We start from the raw sequence: 15,198 nt of genomic DNA on the forward strand, positions 1-15,198 counted from the left end.
TTCTTTTTCAGGCACTCAAGAATATTCTCACAGGAATCATAAGAGATTATCAGGGGCCACCTTTCATATCTAGCTGCACCATAACCTACTTGGTCATTCTCACCAGAAAGTGAAATGGATGTTTTCTGATGTAGTTCCTCATTCAAAATTCTTTTGTCTTAGATAATCCCTAAAATTCAGGGATTTCATTTCATAATATTTTATTATTTACACTTACAGTATCAGAATAGAGTCTTTGTCCCCAAAGAACTTGTTCTTCTATTCTTCTTGTATTTCCTGAACTTATATCTGGAGAAAATGTCAAAAAACCATTAAGCATTGGCTAAGTAATTGAAAATATAAATAAGAGGCATCATGGAACCAACACTGAGCTGTATATAAGAGTATAGAATCGTGACAAAACAGTACATAAGTTCTTACTTTTTTTTTTTTAAAGATTTTATTTATTTATTTGACAGAGAGAGACACAGCGAGAGAGGGAACACAAGCAGGGGGAGTGGGAGAGGGAGAAGAAGGCTTCCCGCCGAGCAGGGAGCCCGATGCGGGGCTCGATCCCAGGACCCTGGGATCATGACCTGAGCCGAAAGCAGATGCTTAACGACTGAGCCACACAGGTGCCCCAAGTTCTGACTTTTTTAGAGGTATGTATATAAACAACCCCAATGATTAACCATCCTATCTGTGGTAATAACTAAAGGAGGGGAGTATTTTTTTTAACAACAACAACAACAACAAAATGCTGAAAATAAAAGAAAGAGTAAGGATAATGAGAAGAAACTAGACACACCAGCTGTTGCCATTTATATTGAGATAATCCTTATTAGAATAAAATGTGAACAGGCATTTCCATTATCCTTGGAACTTCTGTTTTCATAGATTTCAATAATAATCATGCCATGACCGCAGTGGCTAGTGATAGCCATTTAGTGAAATAAATCAAAGCAATACATAATCATCTTACTTGGTTTTTTGCCCCTATTCTGAACAAATAAATTGTCTGAGCATGTCATGTTATTTTTCTCTCCACCTCACTGTTCACCTCCCCACCTTCTACAGACATCCTGTGTTCCAAGATTATTAGAGGAAACTTAAGGCCAATAGTTCAAAGCAAGTAATTTTCATCTGTTAGGAAGGGGAAATGGATGAAATATAAGATGTTTGTTTTGTGCCTTTGTATTCTTTCCTCTGACTGGTTGTTGGTGATTATGTAGCTTATGGATGATAATAGACTCAAGGGATCATAAGATACTCTATATCTATAATTCATCTCATTAAAGGTATGTGATTTATATATTACCTGTATCTAAAAACATTAAAGAAATTTGATGCACCTCAGCTAAAAGAAACATCAACATTAAAACAAGTTAACCTAAAATGGAAAACCAATAATTTATTGGTGTGATTATTAGTCCTTCTCACAAGTATATTTTCACATTCAAGGTTAAATAAGTTATATCTCTAAAATGCTATGAATCTATCCAATAGAGGAGGAAGACATTCTCTGTCAAAGGGTGATGAGGAAAAAATCATTTGAACCACAAAATAATACAAATGTGTTTTATTAATATTCTAATAATATGATAAAATATGGGATTTTTAAATGTTAATTTATAGAATACTTTAATTTTAAAGAAACTTTACCCTCAGCATCTCTGGTTAAAAATGCTTTGTTAATAACCAGAAGAATTAAATTTACCATAACATTAATTAAAAATAGTCAAGAGAGTTTGTAGGCAGAGAGACATGGTTTAATAAACCATACATGGTCACCTTTAAAACATTTGAAAATCATGTTTTAAGAGATAACTCCCTAAGAACATGATTCAAGATTGGTCATCATTTTGGGGATCCATTCTCTTCTTTTAAAAGAATTATGAAAGCTCTGGAACCTACTGAGAAAATTTTAGGAATGTTTTAGTATGTAGAACCTAATTCCAAAAATTTTGAACCAGTGGCGAATTTCTCCTGTTTTTTGTAGGGGCAGAGAAAAGAAACTGAATGACTTCAGGAATAAAATAGCCTGAACCTTTTTATCGTTCACATTAAATTCCTTTTAATGAGTCACCCAGGGCTGATATAATTCTTCTATTATTATACACAGATTGGGAAAGAAAATGTTGCAGCCTGAAAACTTCAGACAAAATCCTGAATCTGGTCAAGGTAAAGTGGCTTTAATAAATCCCAGTCCACTTACAAGTTTCAAATCTTTAAAATCCTGCATGAATTACTTCCACATCTTACCTGGCCTCCCTTTTATTTACTTTGGAATAAGGAGTGGATAATATGCTAAACTCATTACCAATTTCCTTCTCTGTTTTTTTTTTTTTTCACTTGGCATATTCCCCAGAGGCCCTGGGGAAGGCTGCTGGCAGCCATTTACATATATGTTCTCTCTGTAGAGGCTGTTCTTGGGAAGGTGTAATTTATTGTCTTTACTTCCTTCACAGAATTTTTTTTTTTTTTTCAAACTCCTTTCTTCTTCCAGCTAGGTCGTTTTGAACTTCCCCTCTTTATGTTCCATAAATCCTATCAAAGAGTGGTGAGTCCCAAAAATAGTTCCACATTATGGAAGCCGGCTCAGAATTAGAGAGATCTCTCTTGATGCCATAATGTTCATAATCCCCAAATCAACTATGCTTTTTTTTTTTTCCCAAAGGTGAACTAGAATTCATATGATCCTTGGCGACATTTATCTAGCAGACAAGAAATAGTCCAAGTTTTCTTGTAAGCTTCAGGTTAAATGTGCAGTTCAGTCAACATACCAAAAATTTTGAACTGCACGTCAGCCCAAGACTTGCCCCTGAGGAAACCAACCAATGCATTAACAACCAAAGAACAACAAAAACAGGACACTACCACTTGGGAAAATTTGCATAGATAGATAGATAGATAGATAGATAGATCGATCGATCGATCAAGATGAAGATACAAAAATGTATGCATATAAACGCTTTCCTAACCCTGTTTATGATGTCAAATGCTCCCCCACACAATGTAAGAAACTTAGGGATTCCCTTTTTCTTTCCATATTAGTTTTAGAGTCAATATTATGAAGAAAATCACCATCATCTATAATGACAGCAAGGTCAATGTATTTGCCATTCTACAAAGTGCTTCAGCTTCCATCACCATATTAAAAATAACATGGTCAATAATCTTCAACAAAGGAGGGAAGAATATCCAATGGAAAAAAGTCTCTTCAACAAATGGTGTTGGGAAAATTGGACATCCACATGCAGAAGGATGAAGCTGGACCATATTTTTACACCATACACAAAAATAGACTCAAAATGGATGAAAGACGTAAATGTAAGACAGGAATCCATCGAAATCCTAGGGGAGAATATAGGAAGCAACCTCTGTGATCTCGGCTGCAGCAATTTCTTACTAGACACATTTCCAAAGGCAAGGGAAACAAAGGCAAAAGTGAACTATTGGGACTTCATCAAGATAAAAAGCTTTTGCACAGCAAAGGAAACAGTCAACAAAACCAAAAGACAACCGACAGAATGGGAGAAGATATTTGCAAATGACATATCAGATAAAGGGCTAGTATCCAAAATCTATAAAGAACTTATCAAACTCAACACCCAAAAAACGAATAATCCAATCAAGAAATGGGCAGAAGACATGAAAAGACATTTCTGCTATGAAGACATCCAAATGGCACACAGACACATGAAAAAAATGCTCAACATCACTTGGCATCAGGGAAATACAATCAAAATCACAATGAGCTATCACCTCAAACTGGTCAGAATGGCTAAAATTAACAAGACAGGAAATGACAGATGTTGGAAGGATGTGGAGAAAGGGGAACTCTCCTACACTGTTGGTGGGAATGCAAGCTGGTGAAGATACTTTGGAAAACAGTATGGAGGTTCCTCAAAAAGTTGAAAATAGAGCTACCTTATGACCCAGCAATTGCAGTAGCGGGTATTTACCCCAAAGATACAAATGTATTGTTCTGAATGGGCACGTGCAATGTTTATAGCAGCAAAGTCCACAATAGCCAAACTATGAAAAGAACCAAGATGTCCATTAACAGATGAATGGATAAAGAAGATGTGGTACACACACACACACACACACACACACACACACAGGAATATTATGCAGCCATCAAAAAGGAAAGCTGATGTGGATGGAACTAGAGGGTTTTATGCTAAGTGAAATAAGTCAATCAAAGAAAGACCATTATTATCATATGATCTCACTTATATGTGGAATTTAAGAAACAAAACAGAGGATCATAGGGAGAGAGAGGAAAAAAATAAAATAAGATGAAATCAGAGAGGGAGACAAACCATAAGAAACTATTAATCATAGGAAACCAACTGAGTGTTGCTGGAAGGGAGGGAAGTGGGGGGATGGAGTAACTAGGTGATAGACATTAAGGAAGGTACATGACATAATGAGCACTGGGTATTAAACAAGACTCATGAATCACTGTTCTCTACCTCAGAAACCAATAATAATTGTTAATTAATTGAGTTTAAATTTAAAAAATGAAAAAATAACATGGTGTAATACCTACAGGTAGTATAAATATCAATATAACAATGAGAAACTCAAAGACCTTCCTGGAATTCAATAGAGATGGAGAATTTTTTTTTTCTCACTAAATGATGACTTGGGCATTAAGCTCTTTTCTAAATCAAACCAAATACCACTTCTATATTTGCACAGTCAAATTGAACTGATTTTCCAGGCTTCATGCCTATTCAGTAGAAGTATCCAGGCTCCATCTCTCACTTTTACCACTAAAATCTTTACCTTCAGTAGGCTCCAAGCAAGATTCTCAGTTTTATTAATGGAAAGATTATAGAATTATGGCAGCTCCAATATACCCTGGCATTGCTGTTGATCTTGAACTCCTATTCTTCTTTTAGTGTCTCCATTTTCAGTCTTGTAATAGACTGTGAACTAGAGTTGAGAAAAATGAAAAATTGCATAAGATGTTTTAACAAAACCATCTGAGAATCAGTTTTTGATGTCTCAACCATTGTAATCATGTCTTGGTTCGAGGAAGGGAGAGTACTTTTAACAGATTCCATATGTGTACATTAATTTTTCCAAGTAGTAAACATAAACAGACTTCCACATCTCATCTACACCAAAAAAATGTAAGTGTTTTGATTAAAAAATAACTAATGGCTCTCTTCCTCGGCACTGCCTGCGGAAGTGGCAGCCATCTGTTACTGGGCATCATGGCTGCCCTCAGACATCTGGTGATGCCCAAGATCATTAAAAAAAGGACCAAGAAATTCATCCAGCACCAGTCAGACAGATATGTCAAAATTAAGTGCAACTGGCAGAAACCCAGAGGTATTGACAATAGGGTGCACAGAAGATTCAAGGGCCAGACCTTGATGCCCAACATTGGTTACGGGAGCAACAAGAAAACAAAGCACATGTTGCCCAGTGGCTTCTGGAAGTTCCTAGTCCACAACGTCAAGGAGCTTGAAGTGCTGCTGATGTGCAACAAATCTTACTGTGCAGAGATTGCTCACAATGTCTCCTCCAAGAACTGCAAAGCTATTGTGGGAAGAGCAGCCCAGCTGGCAATCAGAGTCACCAATCCCAAGGCCAGGCTGTGCAGCGAAGAAAATGAATAGACAGCTTGTTGTGCACATCATATTTGTGTTAATAAAACCATAAAACTAAAAAAAATAACAAAAAATAACTAATGGACATATATTAATTTTAAGAGTAGCTATAATTAGGTAATATTTAACAAATATGAAATAACACTTTCTAGCAATTTTCTAGCAATCTAACATTTTCTAGCAACTTGTTCCTACAGTATTTTTTAGCCATACCTGAACTGTCCAAACTTCAGAGTTTAGGATTGATTATGTGTCATGGGGAAGTTGAAATCTATTCCCCTCTTACTTTCTAAAATCACAAACTTCCTTTCCCTTATTTTTGTCCTGACATTCTAGAATATAATGGGAGTGTCAGAAATTTAGGTTTTCTGACATAGTAAAAAGATATTTCTTCTCTCATAGACATACATACACTCACTTCTATCTCCCCTATATATGCACACACACACACACACACACACACATACTACAGCAGTGAACCTTCTGGACACATGGAATGACATCTTCTTTGCCATTTGAAGTTAGGTATGGCTATGAAACTTTCTTTGGTCAATGAAAAGTAAGCAAAATTGATGTGGTCATGTCTAAGTAAACACATTTAATTGCTGATATTTCATATAACAAATTTCCCTTTCACCTAAAGTTCCAAATAGTACAACTTTTATCGGTTTGAGTCTCAGACAAAGGAACTATCATAATCTCAGCAATACTTTAGAATAGACATAAGAGGTTAAGGTTTAATGGATTGCAACTTTTTTTTTTTTAGCAATTGAGCATTATGGTTATATTCATGCTTCATTTGTTAACTTACTCATTTATTTTAGAAACAATATTAGTTACATTTTGTATAAGTTTCTAAAATTAAGAGGTTTAGAAATGAAATTTGCTTTTCAAGAGTAATACCAGCTTTAGTATTCAGCCCTATCTCATATTATCTGCATGAGCTGCTGCTAACCTAAGAGCATTCCATGGCTAAGTAGGTGAAATATCTCCAGGATAGACAATACATGTGGATACACCTGTGAGCCACAGAGATCAAGTCCTTCACCATTTTGTAAGAAAAAAAAAAAAAAGACTAATAAATATAAATAAAGAGTGAGAGAGAGGGAAGAGAGACAGAGAGAAAACTAAGAGATAGGGCTTTGGTTCTCAACATTTAACATGCCTCAGAATCAAGAGAGCTTGTTAAAACACAGATTGGTAGGTGTAGAAGACAGAATTCTAAGATAGTTCCCAAGATTCCTGGTTCCAGGTCCATATATGCATTCTTGAACTTACTCAACTCAAGCACTAATTTAGTTGGTGCTGTGAAGGGATTATTGCAGAGGTCAATGAGGTCCCAAGTCAGTTGACCTTATGAGAGAGTGATCATCTACGTGTGCTTGACCTAATTTTAAATCTGGATCTAGAGGTCAGAGACAGAGCAAGTGAGAAATCAGAAGCACTATAAGGATATGGTGTACCACTCAGGCTTAAAGGTGGAAAGGACCACAGGCAAGGCATTATGTTGGAGCTGAGAGCAGGCCTTGGCTGAAAACCTGAAATGACATGGGACTGCATTCCTATATCTACAAGGGACTAAATTCATCCAGAAACCAGAAGGAGCTTGGAAGTTGATTCTTTGCTAGAGCTTCTAGACAAAAACTTAGCTCAGCCAACACCTTGATTTCAGCTTTGATACCATGAGCAGAAAAGCCAGCCTGCCATGATGAATTGTGACCTGCTGATCTGTGAGTGAGTAAATGTTATTGTTCTAAATTGCTACATTTTTAGTGAGTTTTTGTTTATTTTTGGTTTTTAGATTTTATTTATTCATTTGACATTTGGCAGAGAGAGAGCACGCACAAAAGCAGGGGGAGTAGCAGAGGGAGAGGGAGAAGCAGGCTACCCGCTGAACAGGAAGCCTGTTGTAGGACTCGATCCCAGGACCCCACGATCATGACCTGAGCCAAAGACAGCCGCTTAACCAACTGAGTCAGCCAGGCGCTCCTGTTGTTGGTTATTTGTTACACAGCAAGAGAAATTGAATATACTGGGCCTTACCCCCAAAAGTTTCTCATTCAGCTGGTCTGAGGTAGGGCCTGAGAATTTGTACTTCTAACAAATTTGCAGATGTTACTCCTGATGCAGTTCCACAATTTGAGAACAGCTATATGGGATAAGGGCTTTGGGCCATGAGTGACACAAGTAAGACAAATGAAGAAGTGACGGTGATTGGGTTCTGCTGTGTGGGAATGCTTTCTGACTCCAGTCAGTTGACATTGTGGTCAGGTATCAATAAAATGTAAGTTAATAGTGTAAGTAAGGTTGTTTCAGGCTTTGATATTCCTGCTGAAGACTCACAGTTGTTTAATCAGAAGTAAGACCACATTGTTTCTTGGTTCAGCTTTCATTGGTACTCTTGTTACTATCATTAACTCTCAAGGAAACACCCAGTTTGCCAGGACAGTGACATAGATGGCTTGATGAACGGACTGCTACTTCATCTGTCATATGGTGGCATCCAGGAGAGTAGGAGAAAATATAATTTTTAGAATGTTTAGATAATTCTACATCTGGACTCTGAGTGAATCTTCCTTTATTTTTTTATTTTGTACATATTAAAACTAATATGCCAAAATTGAAATAATAGCATAATGAACTCACATGCTCTTATGAACCAAATCAACAAGCTTTAACAATGAATAAGAAATGGCCAACCCAACAGTGAGTTAAGCATCTGACTCTTAGCTTCGGCTCAGGTCATTATCTCATGGTGGGATAGAGCCCCAAGTTGGGCTCCACACTCGGTGGGGAGTCTGCTTGAAAACTCTCTCCCTCTGCCCCTCCCCTGACTCGTGTGCTCTCTCTTTCACTCTCTCTCTCTCTCTAAAATAAATAAATAAGTCTTAAAAAAAAGAAATGGCCAACCCTGTCTCATCCATGTCCCCATTCAATTTCTCACACCTCAGTGATTATTTTGAAGTTAATCCCATGCATCATATATCTATCACTAATAGAATTTTATTTTTAACATAGCTATAGTATTTTTAACACAGCTATAATATTATTTTAACATCTAATAAAAATGGAAATACTCAGTGTTTTGAGATAGGCTGTTACTGATTTTCTTTAAATTCATGTCCAGATATATGGGTTGAGATTAGAATGTCTCTTTATCTTTCCTGCCTTTCCGAGGCGGAGGTGGGGAGTCATTTTTTAGAGACAATTGGTTTCTACCTTGGGGAAATCTAAAGAAATTCATTTGATCCAGAGTATGTAAAATCGCTAATATGTATATGAGTTTAAGAGCTAGAGCTGGGAGTAAGTAAAATGCCCCACATAATGAACAAGAACTCAAATCACAAATGAAAATTTTTGGAGGAATTAGACAGGATGGGAAGGGAGAGATGATTTCTGCATGAAAGAGTGGAACAGAAGCCCATATAAATGTTTCAATATGTCACCTTCTAGTGCTGTTCTAATTTTGTTTCTGGAATCACAAACAGAAAATGGTGTAATCTCATTTCTTAAAATCAGTTAAGGGCTAAATATCACATCTTTGTATCACATCAAATATCTTTGATACTGAAAGAAAAACTAATAAGCAAGATTTGTTAAGGTAAAGATTCTGCAGACAAAAGAAAGCATTGACACCTCACATTATCTTTAGTGTTATATAACTTTCTAGTCTTCCTATTAAAATGGGTTTACTTAGAAAGATAACAGTCCACTAACTTTCCTATATTTGCTATGAAATAAATAAGTGATGTTTGTGTTTTGATTTCATTTTAATGGCAGACATTAGAGTATATATTTGAAGTTCTAAGCAATATCTCTGTTACCAAAATTTCTAAGCTTCACATTCTACTTGATGCTTTTACAAAATGATGAGCTACATGGCAAAGCACATGAATAGTTTAAGGAGTACATCATAAGATTGCTGAACAAAAATTCTTTTAAATTGTGGGTAAATATCATTTTTCAAACTTATTCTTTCTCTGTCACCTACAAATTGCATTTGTTGAAAATTATGGAATACTTTTTATTAGTGGTAATAGAAGAAACTTAAGTCAGCAGAAATTGCCTAATTATTCTATGTAAAGAGAATTTACTTATAAATGACAGGAAGAATGTAAGTCTCTGGAGCAGTCTTGTAACTTCACAGAATCTTCTCCTACAGAATTGAGGACCTTCAGAGGCTAATATGTATCCCTCATGTACACCCTAGGATTTTATAAACCTGGTAGTTCTTTGTTTTATGGCATAACACAAGTTTTACCCCAGACCACTTTTCCTGAGTGGGGCATCTTGGTAGAGACAGAATAAGTGAGTAAGTAAGTAAGTAAGTAAATAAATAAATAAAGCATTCACATAAATAAATACATTTACATTTGTATGTATAAAGATATATACTTATTTACATTATGTGGATGTTCATATATAAATAAATATGTATATACTTGCATATTATATTCCCTTTGCCTGAAACATTTGTCTTTATGTTACTCAGTTCCTTTCAAGTCTCATTCAAGATTCAGCCTAAATTTACTCTATACCTTCTATCCCCTTCATCCTATCAACAAATAAAATTTTCCCTGATTCATAATACCAAATAGTATTTTTATAATTTTATCTTATAACAGATATTCTTCAGTTTGCAAATTCAAAGAGTCAAATTGCGTAGAAATAATTGCCCAAGTTAACATTTAACCATTGTGAAATGATCAAATGGGTGAATCAATACATATACTAAAGTTAATAGAATTTGTTAATAAAGTAATACCGCAGTTACTGACATAGACTGGATAGTCATTCAGAAAATCCTTTTTATTTCCTTTTTGCTGAACATAATCCTAGACTATATATTGTGAATAAAATTGCTAAGTGAGTCTATGTGATTTATTTTAATCTGAGTTATTTGAATCATGTATAATACCTCTAGTCATGATCAACTAAATATTTCCTATGTGGTCCTCTCGTCTCTTTCTCTTTATTCATCTGTTAGCTGAATCACAAATCCCCAAGTAACTTTAATTTTGTACAATCTTTTAAATATAACAGCCTCTTCTAGAATGTGTGGAGCCAGTTCCCTTTCCACTCCCATCAAATTTTACCCGGGCGAGAAATAACGTTTTCTTGTTACAGCAGCTAGTGTTAATTTAATTAATACAAAAGTCGTTATCAGAAGTGGGATACTGAATTGAACTTCCTCAAATATGTCTCATTGTTGGTCAGGCAATGAGCTACAAGGATATTGACAAAAGAAATTGGAAAGAGGGATATCTCTATTATGCAGTGAGGAAACAAATGTCCAAAATGTCACCTATGATAAGTCATAAGGCAGACTACCTGTCTATTGAACCTCTAGCTCTAGCAGGAGAGATTGGAAAACCGACGCTAGTAATGCATGTTGGTGGCTATTAGCTGCAGTTAGCAAGGTATTAGAAGAATAAAATGGCCTCAAGTTATAATTGCCTTATTTGCAAGTAGAAATGAGAGGAAATGGAGAAAGTGCAGATATTTGAGGGCACAGCAGATTAGCTTCTAGACCCCAAATGATAAGAATAAATTTTTAAAATATTTTGAACATCAAAACCCTTTTGACTTAGTTTTGAAAATAAGGTGAGACTAAGGTCATCAACTTCAAGGTCACCTCTACTAAACTGAGCAAGAATACCATGGAGACAAGGAAGAAGTGCGAAAAGTTGAAAACTGTAGAAGGCATCTGGAACTGACTGAATACAAATATATGAAAAGAATATTTCATTTTTAAGGGAATTTTATTGTCAAAGAAACTGCAATTCCAAACTAAAAAAGAAAATCTTTGACAATCATACTAATCTGGTCTTAAAATTTTACCAATAGGAGGTTGGCTGTAAAAGTCATAGCCTCCTAGGAAAGCATCCTCCTCAACACTCACCTTTCTACTGATGCATAAATAAAATCCTTCCAGCTTTCAGAGCCACAACAGGGGGATCTATGTGCAAAGGAGCTCCTCCCAGATAGCAGTCTCTACCCCGAGTGGGGGTTTGAGAGCTGCCTACCACCTGACCTGCTCCTGCTCCCCAAGATTTCCTGTCTGCGCTGATGGTCGTGTTTCTCCCATCTGTCTCTTGTGTGAATTAGAGCTCTCATTGTTGTTGTGTTGTACAGTTTCCATTATATATTTGTTTCTCAGGGAAGGTTTCGGATAAATCGTCTTTTTAATTTACAGGTCTCCCATAGCTCAAAAAACAACATGTAGATTTGAGCCTGTGGTGGCTAAATGAGCTTTGGGACTATGTCCCTTGGAGAACTGGTGAGGCCATCTGTGTCGAGGCTAAACAGGTAAACCGCTGCTTGGTGAACAGAAGGGCGGGCTGTGACAGAGAATGGCTGGATGTGTACATGTCCTTACGTTTTGGACACACAATCACATCTTATTTTTTATCCTCTTTTTCATAGCTCCTTATGACGACATTCTGGCCAATGGATGATGAGTAGATGCTATATTCCATTCCTCGTTAAAACACCTTCTCCCACACGTGCACACAAAAAGACATGACATGAAAAAATAAAACAGAAAATAAAATAAAATAATATAAAATTGCCATGCTGTCATCTATCCATTTATTCCTGGTCAGGTGACTGGTTTAACACCCAGTCACCTTGGAAGCTGTGTGAGAAAAGCTGCTGCCTGTCAGTTTGGGTTCTGACAGGGCGTGGGAAAAGAAATCGCCTCCTGCGCGTCTCCCAACAGCCTCTCCAACACACACTAGATTAGACTTTGAGCAAGAAGGAGACTTGTATTGTGTTATGTTAATTCCCTGAGATTTGGGCATTTATCTATTACAGCAACTGACATTCTATTTTAACTAGCAGAGTAAACTTCAATTAAAACCCAAATTTCATGTATAGGTTTGATAGAACAACTCAATAAATATCTATACTCTCCCAAATATCATTTAACAGCCTTCCAAATATTTCACTTTCATGCATTTCAGCCCTCTTTATACTTTTAAAATGCATATACATTTCTCAAAGTACAAAATATCACCGTCTTTCCTGCCAGTCTGACCTGGGGGTCTTACTTAGGCTAACCTCTCCTCCAAGCTGCCTACATCAATGTATTTACCCGAGGGCACCCTTTCTATAACTGCTTTTTAGATCCATAAGAAGAATTTCTGTTTTTCCTGCTTTGAAAATGATAACCCTGATTAACCGCTCTGTTTCTCACACTGCCTAGGAATCCACCAAGGAGGTGGCTAAACACACTCTATACATCTAAATAAAATACATTAACATTTTCAAAATGTTTTCTTATAAGATACGTATATATTTTGATATGCACCTAAAAAATCTGTGTCACAGGAAAGATGTGGCTATTTGTTCTATTTTTACTAACAAGTAAAAGCCTGAGAGTTGGCTTGCAGATCATCTAGCTGGTGTGTGACCGACCAGGTCTGTCTTTGGATTCCCACTTGGGGGCTTTCAAACTCAGCAAAGTGCTATTGGTTTTTAACCTAGGACAACAGATCACTACTGCTTCCTTTTAAAAACTTTATTCCTGTAACAAAACAAAACAATACAAAAAACCCAAAAAACCTTATTCTTGAGATCTGAGAGAGCATAATATACTCCATGTACTCTTCAGTATCTCTTAGTTTCTTAAACATTACCAGTACCAGTTTAAAAAAAAAAAAAAGTTGATTGGATAATTGTTTCCAAGCTTCATGTCAGTTATTCATTCGTTTGTTCATTTTTTCTGAGGAGTAACTTCTGACCTTCCCAGGCATTCATAGCTATCTCCTCTCTTGGGAGTTTATTTATGGCCACACGCAGTGCTTACTAGATGAAATTTCCTGTCTGTATTCCAGATACACGGAAACAGTATTAGGCAAGGAGTTGCACCTCAATGAGGTTTATGTAACTGTGTATCTGTGCCCTTTGAAGAAAACTGGGAAGAAAAATGTGGAAAATGTTCCTTTATCTGCTGACTTCATGCAGTAGCTATAAAAGTAGGCAAGCTAGCATTGGCCTTTAGCAGTATTTCGAAAAGACATGCACATTCTCGTTAGTGGCTTGTTATTTCTTCTGGTCTCCTTCCTCGCTGATTATTTGTCGTTGATCATATCTTATAAATACTTAAACATGTTTTGTCTGTATATCACATGTCTGGGTTTATGTGTTTAGTGGGAGAGGGGATAATACCGCCACCCTCAAAGGACTGATTGAAGGATTAAATGAGAAACACATGGGGAAAGAATATATTATAAAGACTACAATAATCCAATTGTTGAATAGTATCAGATACACAAAGAAAAGTGTTTGGTTAAATTTTCAGAATCATTAAAAGGGAAAAGAGAGAAGGATAAAAAAAAATAACAGTATCATAATTAGATTAGATTAGAGACATCACCTGGGACCAGAGCTGGTTAGTAGGCGAATCCTCCGCCGAAGCCCACCCAAGGCTATATGAGAACAACCTGGCGCCATGAATGCTTGTGTTATTTGGTCACGCCTCGTGCTCTGGGGCAAATGGGGTATGAGCTGCCTTTTTTAAAATGGATGTCAGGACTCGTGAGGCTTTCACAAAAGTTGGGCTACACGGAATTCTCCAGGTAAGCCCACCTGAAATAAGTGGTTCCAGAGAAACCTTGTAGCTGGGGATACATCTCTCTGCCAGGGGAAGCCATCTAGAAAGACTCTCTCCCCAGAATCAGGCAAAATATCCTGGGACAGAATAAGTGTCTTCAGCTTTGGGTAGTCGGCCTGCTCCCTTCTCTGCAGTAATTCCTAATCCATGGGTCTGAGAGAAAACGGCTGTCTGCAGACCCCTTGCCCATTTCTGTAGCCGTCTGGAATTCTCATTTACTTGGCTCCACAGCCCCGTGGTTCATGTAGTGGTAGGCTTTTCTTCCAGATAGCGGAACTGAGCTCTGCTTTGGCTGCTTTATTTTTTCAAGAAAAAATAGCAAAGCTTGTAATGGGGGGAGGTGAATTTGAATAGAGTTCTGTATGACCTCCAAATTACCCTTTATTCTTCTTTGCATGCTTTTTCTCAAAACATCACATATAAACGTTTTCCAGGGAAGGAAACTGAAACTTGAAGGGATTAGCTGACTTCTGGAAGTTGTCATGGCCTGTATGTGGCTTACCATTCTCTTTACTCTCTTTACTTAAATTGTCATTTTTCACAAGAAAAAAATTTACTATGTGAGGTGATCTGTGTTAATTAAAATTATTGTGGTGATCATTTCATAAAATATATGCATATCAAATATCTGTACACCTGAAACTAATACAATATTTTTGTCAATCATATCTCAATAAAACTGGAAAAATGTTTAAAATTAAAAAAATTGTTATTTTACCTCAGAGTAACATGAGAATTGGTAATGTCCACAGTGATTTTTGATTTATTATTTATTATTGAAAACAATGAAAATACTATAAGCCACAGTTATAAGCCTCTGAAAATATTCTGACTAACTTCAATGGATGAGATTTTTGGTTTGAAGCTTAAAAAAATCTGCAGTAATGTCCATATAATTTTGTATCCCAAACACAGGAAATCTCATAAATTGGATCCTTTTTAATTTATCAGTGAAAGAACTAGTTAGTGGAG

At 36.4% G+C, this 15,198-nt stretch overlaps 1 protein-coding gene across 1 annotated transcript; it reads left to right on the plus strand.

Moving 5' to 3' along the window:
- The first annotated feature begins 5,171 nt into the window (after positions 1 to 5,171).
- On the plus strand, positions 5,172 to 5,678 carry LOC123847365 (large ribosomal subunit protein eL32-like). The gene has a single exon (XM_045879274.3). The coding sequence runs from the start codon at positions 5,211 to 5,213 to the stop codon at positions 5,616 to 5,618; it is 408 nt and encodes a 135-aa protein (XP_045735230.1). The 5' UTR covers positions 5,172 to 5,210; the 3' UTR covers positions 5,619 to 5,678.
- Positions 5,679 to 15,198: the final 9,520 nt, after the last annotated feature.

Source organism: Mirounga angustirostris, unplaced genomic scaffold, assembly GCF_029215605.1.
Source record: "Mirounga angustirostris isolate CCGP_5_RB_7025 unplaced genomic scaffold, mMirAng1.0.hap1 SCAF_2, whole genome shotgun sequence".
In the NCBI taxonomy this organism is placed as follows: Eukaryota; Metazoa; Chordata; class Mammalia; order Carnivora; family Phocidae; genus Mirounga; species Mirounga angustirostris.

Excerpts from the sequence above, each read along its gene's own strand:
- LOC123847365 (XM_045879274.3), top strand. The coding sequence starts at position 5,211 with ATGGCTGCCCTCAGACATCTGGTGATGCCCAAGATCATTAAAAAAAGG.